Source organism: Galeopterus variegatus, unplaced genomic scaffold, assembly GCF_000696425.1.
Source record: "Galeopterus variegatus unplaced genomic scaffold, G_variegatus-3.0.2 Scaffold12240, whole genome shotgun sequence".
NCBI classification, from domain to species: Eukaryota; Metazoa; Chordata; class Mammalia; order Dermoptera; family Cynocephalidae; genus Galeopterus; species Galeopterus variegatus.
In genome coordinates, this window is record NW_007738351.1 from 23,008 (window position 1) to 30,862 (window position 7,855).

The window sequence follows — 7,855 nt, forward strand, 5'->3', positions numbered from 1 at the left end:
CATTTTCTCACTCTGGAGAATGAGTTGGCACAACCAGACACAGAGTAAAGCGTCTCCTTCCAGCCCTGTCCCTCAGCCCTGTCCCTCCAGCCCTGTCCCTCTCAATGTTCCACTGTCCCTCACCAACCCACCAAAGCCAGAGGGAGCCACTGTTCCTAGTTCCTTCTGTGTCCTCCACTCATTCTCTTAACACTTATTTCTGAGCTCTTTCCACGTGTCAGCACGATTACAGACACTGGGGACACAGAAGTGAACAAACGGACACGTCCCTGTCCTTGCACAGCTTCTGTGCTACACACTGACATTCCAGGGTTTCATACGAACATGCAAACACATGTATACAGACGGCCCCACTTACGATGGTTCAACATAGGATTTCTCAACGTTACGACAGTGCAGCAGCGATGCGTGTTTAGCAGAAACCGAACCTCCATTACGCAAACGACCATTCTGTTTTTCACTGTCTGTACAGCACTGACTACAGGACATGAGATATTCAACCCCTATTATAAAACAGGTTTTGTGATGATGACTCTGCCCAGCCACAGGCTGATGGAAGTGGCAGAGCGTGTTTCAGGCAGGCCAGGCCGAGCTAAGGTGCTGGGTAGGCCGAGTGTGTTCCATCCACTTTCAGTGTCTGATGGTTTATCGGTGTGTAGCCCACCGGAAGTTGAGGAGCATCTATGCGTCCCCCTTTATCCTCGTTAAACCCGAATGCAGCACACCGCTCTTCTACTCAGTTTTTCTTCAGGTGTCTTGGAAGTGGTCCTTGTATAACTGCACAACGGCTTGCCCGTTCTCTTCTCCAGCTTCGTAACGTTCCACTGTCCGGCTATCCCCGCACTTGTGTCCCCAATCCCCAATTAACGGATGTTGAGGTTGTTTCCAGTCTTTCTCTAATCCAGCCAGTGATGCAGCGAACAGCATTTCCATATCTCACTTCACACACATGTGAGTAAATCTGGAGAATAAAATGCCAAAAGGGGAAACGTCAAAACATCCTTCTTAGACCTCCTCTTTTGTACAAAAGTGCCTCATGCTTAAGTCACCAGACAGCAGAGAACTGTACACAAGAAAAGTGGACGTAGCCCCCTCCACCCCCACATCTCCCTCCTCTCCTTCTCCATCCATGCGACTGCTCTGCAGAGGTCCCAGCTCCTAGTGGGCCTGCGGTCACATTGCTTCAAACACGGGCACCCTGTGGCCTTTCCACGTGTTGGCCACGCCTTCTCCTATGTGCTCACTGGTGTCTCTCTACGTTTACATGATTACATTTTCTCTCTCGCTCTCTGTTCTTCCCCCTCAGCTTGTTGATAAGGGGATCCGAACCCTTGACCTTAGCGTCTCTCTTTTTTATCTTCCCACTTGTGAGGTTAGCCGAGAGGCATTGCTGTGCCAGGGTCGTTCCACCCCGACTCATGGGCATCTTTCCCCTTCTGTGCAAATGCGCTCCACCTCCTTCCACTTTGTGGCTGCAGAACATTTCCAGGGACCCCAAAACAGAACAGATTCAGCCCGTCCCGACTGTTGGGCGTCTAGGTTACTCTGCTCATCCCTGTTACAAGTGATCCCCCAAGGGCGTTCTTTCCCATGTTCCATGGAGGATATCTCCTGAGAGTGGACCGCTGGCTCAAAGGACGAGCAAATTTGGCATTTGATAATGGCTACCTGGTTGCTGCATGGCTCCCATCACTCAGCATCTTTCCTCTACTGGACCCCAATCCATGTTCCTCCAGGGCCGGGGCTCTCTTGCCTCCCCTCCTCAATCTGGGTCTACAGTGGGCTCAGAGTACTAGGCTACATAAGCCCAGGCACAGCGTTCTGTCTCCCTGAGCCTCCACATGGGTCTCTACTGCTGTGTCATGCAAGGGCGCAGGGGAAGGCCGTGAGGGTGAATGCTTGGCAGGGAAGGCAGGCTCACCCCTGTGCACTCCCGCCCCACAGTGACTTAGAGACAGGATTGCAGGCCCTGAAGAAGCAGCATCAGGCCGAGCTGGACAGCCTCCGCATCCAGAAGGAGCAGCTGCAGCACCTACTGAGCCTCCAAAATGGCACCCCGTCCGTCCTGGAGCACACCCTGCGTGTCTACCTCAGCAATACCAGTCTCCTGCACACCTGGCACCTCCAGCTGCTGAAGTCCTTACAGGGCCTGGTGGGCCTCTCAGCGCAAGGCTCAGGTGAGAGATTCCCGTGAGCTCTGACACAGGGGAAAGGGGAGGGAGGGTGGATAGGGGACAGAGACCCTCGTTACCCTTCCTGTTCACTCTGGAACTAGGACTTATCGTGGTGACAGACGCTGTCTCTGACCATCTGCAAAATAGAAATAGCAAAAAAATAGTAATAATAAGGGAAACAACAATAAACACTCCTAAGTGGAGCCAATACAAACTCTGCCCCCTGACTCCATGGGTGACCTTGGGCATGCCCCTGTGCCTCTCAGGCCTCAGTTTCCCCATCTGGTTAATGGAGGTGATGATGATAACAAGGACAAAAGCAGCCCAGACTGATAAGTTTGGGTTCCGAGATTCACCGTCCAGCCCTTGCTTGGGTTTGCCCTACCTCTCCCTGGGCCTCAGTTTCCCTAGCTACAGAATAGACCTGATATAATCCGAGGATTTCTGTAAACTTAATGCCCTGCCCCAAGATCCAAGAGGGACAAACAGAAGCGAGGAGGCATCACTGGCCCTGGCTTCCAGCTGCTCCTTGGCCCTCACTGACTTCTAGTGGGACCCACGTGGCGTGCTCAGGGTATTCCTGGTTCCAGCTTCAAACACTCAGTCAACAAATGTTACCGAGCACCCTGGGTGTGCCAGGCTCAGTGCTGGCTGCTGGGGATACCACAGTGAATAGCATAGTCATGGCTCCTGCCACTTCCAAAAATGCCCATCCCCCTGTGTCTGTGGAACCCAGAAGGAAAGAGAAGGAAATAGGTATTCCTGGAGTGCCTGCTATGTGCCAGCGGCTCTGCTAGTGGTGTCGCCGATGTTTCCAGACCATGAAAGGCCTAAAGGCTGTGCTAAGTAGAGGGGCCTTTAAGCAGAGGCCAGTGGGGGGCATGGGAGGCTTGTGAAAGGGGGGACTGCTTTTAGGAAGTTGCCATTGGAACCCTCGGTTGGAAAATGGCTAAGTGAGAAAGACCCAAGAAGGGGCTTCTTAACTGCTGCTGGCCAAAAGGGGACAAAACTGGTACAAATTACCAGGCAAGGGATTCAGAGGGAACCAGGCTGGGGTCAAACTGCATTGCATATCAATACCAGTCCATCCTATACTTATGGCCCCCAAAATATTTCTTCTGGCCCCAGACTGCCCCTCACAGTACCTGGCACCTACAAACACTACAATAAGAAGTGGGTGTTTTTCTTTTACTGTTACTGTTGTTGTTGACAACAGAGGACAGCGCCTTGGAAAGGGTGGCTGGAAATCTCAGGCTAACTCCCAGCCCTGCCCCTGCCTCACCGGGTAAAGTGTGGCCCTTCTCTGCTCATCTCTAGCCCAGCAACTTCCCCTGCTTGTCTGGACTCCAGCTGCTCATGGACCGTGGGGAGCCTGGGTGTGCTGACAGGTGGGGCAGTGACGGTGGGACACTTCCCCCACAGATGTGGTTATGCCAGGCTGAGAGGGACTCAGCGGCTTAGTCACCTCACTTGTGAAATAGGAACGACAGCCTCCTTCACACAGGTGCCCCAGTTCCAGCATCTGGGATCCACAGTTCAGGTGTGAGGCCAAAACAGAAAGTCTCAGCCTCTCTTTGCCCCCTGATCCCTCACTGGAGATGACGCCCATCCACCTGGACTGTTAACCTCCATCCTTCGGTACCTACCAGCCGACCCAGAGAGATTGGATTCTGGTGAAATCATGACCCAAACCTCTACTTGGATTCCACTAAACAAGCCAGAGATGGGATTTTACATCCATGCAGTTTGTCAACACCACTTTTTCCAGGCCAGGCCTGGAGGACCCTAGGACGCTGGTGGGTTTTAGTCATTAAATTAATACTCTCCTCATCTTGTGCCCTCCAGAACAAAGAACACAGGCCCATTTAAGGCCAGTTGGCTCCCAGGGAAGGCAGAATGAGGGCACCATGCCCAGAGCTGCAGGGAAGTCCTGAAAGGGTGGGCTATGGAGAGGATCCCAGGGCATCTACCCAAAGGAGCTCAAAGTAGGGAAGTCTCTGCCCCATCTGGTGTGTGATTTGGACCAGTTACCTCACTCCTGGACCTCAGTGTCTGGGTCTCTGAAAGAGGGAGTAACTCACATGGAGTTCACCCGCAATAACCCTCTCCCGAGAGAGCCTAGCAGCCTGGTCTCTTTCCTCCCTGCGTTGGATCACATCCCTCCCCACACTCTTTATATCTACTCCCTGCCCCGCACGCTGGCCAGAGTGCTCGTCCTCAGCACAGACAGTCCCGGCTCCTCAGCCTGGCGCTCAAGGCTCACCTGGCCCTGCTGGAATCTCAGCCTCGTCTCCTCTTCCTTCCAGGCCCTCTCTGTGCCAGCCTCGTCCTAACCTCTTGGTTTCATCAAACAGCCCCCTCTCGGTTTCATCAAACAGCCACAGCTCTCTCTGGCCTTGGCTCGGCTCTCACGCTTTGAGTCATTTTCTCTCCCTGGCCCAGCCTTGGTTCCCCTCCCACAATCCGTCCCCTGCACACACCACGAATGTCTTCACTTTAGAGCCTTTGCATATGCTGTTCCCTCTGCCTGCAACACCCTCGCCTCCTCCACCTGGACAACTCTTGCCCACTGTAGAGGTCTCAGCTCTCTNAGTGTCCCTGAAGTTTCCAGGCCAAGAAAGGCCTAAAGGCTGTGCTAAGTAGAGGGGCCTTTAAGCAGAGGCCAGTGGGGGGCATGGGAGGCTTGTGAAAGGGGGGACTGCTTTTAGGAAGCTCCCATTGGTACCCTGGATTGGAGAATGGCTAAGTGAGAAAGACCCAAGAAGGGGCTTCTTAACTGCTGCTGGCCAAAAGGGGACAAAACTGGTACAAATTACCAGGCAAGGGATTCAGAGGGAACCAGGCTGGGGTCAAACTGCATTGCATATCAATACCAGTCCATCCTATACTTATGGCCCCCAAAATATTTCTTCTGGCCCCAGACTGCCCCTCACAGTACCTGGCACCTACAAACACTACAATAAGAAGTGGGTGTTTTTCTTTTACTGTTACTGTTGTTGTTGACAACAGAGGACAGCGCCTTGGAAAGGGTGGCTGGAAATCTCAGGCTAACTCCCAGCCCTGCCCCTGCCTCACCGGGTAAAGTGTGGCCCTTCTCTGCTCATCTCTAGCCCAGCAACTTCCCCTGCTTGTCTGGACTCCAGCTGCTCATGGACCGTGGGGAGCCTGGGTGTGCTGACAGGTGGGGCAGTGACGGTGGGACACTTCCCCCACAGATGTGGTTATGCCAGGCTGAGAGGGACTCAGCGGCTTAGTCACCTCACTTGTGAAATAGGAATGACAGCCTCCTTCACACAGGTGCCCCAGTTCCAGCATCTGGGATCCACAGTTCAGGTGTGAGGCCAAAACAGAAAGTCTCAGCCTCTCTTTGCCCCCTGATCCCTCACTGGAGATGACGCCCATCCACCTGGACTGTTAACCTCCATCCTTCGGTACCTACCAGCCGACCCAGAGAGATTGGATTCTGGTGAAATCATGACCCAAACCTCTACTTGGATTCCACTAAACAAGCCAGAGATGGGAATTTACATCCATGCAGTTTGTCAACACCACTTTTTCCAGGCCAGGCCTGGAGGACCCTAGGACCCTGGTGGGCTTTGGTCATTAAATTAATACTCTCCTCATCTTGTGCCCTCCAGAACAAAGAACACAGGCCCATTTAAGGCCAGTTGGCTCCCAGGGAAGGCAGAATGAGGGCACCATGCCCAGAGCTGCAGGGAAGTCCTGAAAGGGTGGGCTATGGAGAGGACCACAGGGCATCTACCCAAAGGACCTCAAAGGAGGGAAGTCTCTGCCCCATCTGGTGTGTGATTTGGACCAGTTACCTCACTCCTGGACCTCAGTGTCTGGGTCTCTGAAAGAGGGAGTAACTCACATGGAGTTCACCCGCAATAACCCTCTCCCGAGAGAGCCTAGCAGCCTGGTCTCTTTCCTCCCTGCGTTGGATCACATCCCTCCCCACACTCTTTATATCTACTCCCTGCCCCGCACGCTGGCCAGAGTGCTCGTCCTCAGCACAGACAGTCCCGCCTCCTCAGCCTGGCACTCAAGGCTCACCTGGCCCTGCTGGAATCTCAGCCTCGTCTCCTCTTCCTTCCGGGCCCTCACTGTGCCAACCTCGTCCTACCCTCTCGGTTTCATCAAACAGCCACAGCTCTCTCTGGCCTTGGCTCGGCTCTCACGCTTTGAGTCATTTTCTCTCCCTGGCCCAGCCTTGGTTCCCCTCCCACAATCCGTCCCCTGCACACACCACGAATGTCTTCACTTTAGAGCCTTTGCATATGCTGTTCCCTCTGCCTGCAACACCCTCGCCTCCTCCACCTGGACAACTCTTGCCCACTGTAGAGGTCTCAGCTCTCTGTCACCTCTTCTAGGAAACCGACCCAGGTCTGATTCGTCTCCATGTCCCCAGCACCTCTTAACCCAGAACCTGGCACAGAACAGGCAGGCGTGCCCACCTGGTCCCTTCCGTCTCTCCTTGCTCACCTCCGACTGACTTTTGCTTTGCCCATTGCAGCCCCTGTGAGGGCAGCTGAGCAGGTGTTCCAGGACTGTGTGGAGATCCGGAACTTTGGGGCCAGTGCCAGTGGCGTCTACACCATCCATGCGGCCAATATGACGGAGCCCAAGAAGGTTAGGAGACTCCCTGGGGACTGAGGCTGTCAGAGGCTGCTCAGGCAGGGGCTTCCCACACAGACCCCGCCCTCCCCCATCAGCATCAGGCTTTGTCCAACATCTGGCTGACCAAAGATGTTGGGGGTGGCCCTGCCTTCGGAAGGCCCGACACAGTGAGGGCTCAGGTCATGGGGGCAAGCACAAGTCGCAGAGGTGGAAGTACGTCCTTTGCCTGCTTCTTCTCCAGATATGCTTTTAATTGGAATAGGGGGAAATAGGTCTGTGTTGGTTCCAGCGATGCTAGCTGACATGACAAATAAACCCTGAAATTCCAGAGGCTGAGCACAAAGAAGTGAATGTGTGGCTTCCGTGTAGTCCAGATGAAGCCAGGATTGGGGTCTGCTCCTTTCCCTGGGAAATTAGGGACCGGCGTTGGTAGAGGCTCCATCGTCTTCAGTCAGAGGCTCCCAGGGTTGCCCTGTGCCTTAAGGTGCAGTCACCAGATAGGAGGAGGTCGCAGGAGGGTGTGGATGCCAGGAGAGGTTTTGTGGCCTGGCCCAGTATGGGAAGAGTCTGGGGACAGGTCAGCCAGTGTTCCCACCTCATGACCCACTTTTCAACTTCCTTCCTTCCCTTGGGAAAACATCAAGGAGCGTGGCTCAGTTTGTCTCCAGACTGTCAGTCACACTCCTCACACTGCTGCTAAATTCCCCTGCAACCACGAGGTCTCGGCCAGAGCTCTATTCACAGACACTGCCAGCTAGAGTTTTATAACATTGTTTTGTTTATTATATTTAATTTCAAAATTATCTGAATAAAGGCAAATGATACTAGTTTTTCACTTATGGTACTGATCAGATTTATTTTAAACTACGTTTACTCTAACTATTCATTTAAGTTATACAAAAAGACTTATTTTTCAGTAATATGCTATGTGAAATTAAGTAAATTCAGCTACGGTGGAATTCAGGAAGGTGTGAATGGATGAAATTTGGGAGCACTGATAAAGGGGAAGAACTGGCCTGGGAGGAGATCTGGGCTCAAACCCCAGCTTTATTTTGATTCAC

At 53.2% G+C, this 7,855-nt stretch overlaps 1 protein-coding gene across 1 annotated transcript in view; it reads left to right on the forward strand.

The window, feature by feature from the left end:
- Positions 1-7,855, forward strand: part of LOC103611005 (angiopoietin-4-like) — a gene marked incomplete at both ends in the record, with an annotated part of 36,816 nt that overhangs the window by 17,950 nt on the left and 11,011 nt on the right. The window contains 2 exons of the mRNA XM_008595054.1: positions 1,945-2,177; positions 6,691-6,806. Of these exons, the coding sequence (XP_008593276.1) occupies positions 1,945-2,177; positions 6,691-6,806 (349 nt within the window). The remainder of the gene's footprint in view (positions 1-1,944; positions 2,178-6,690; positions 6,807-7,855) is intronic.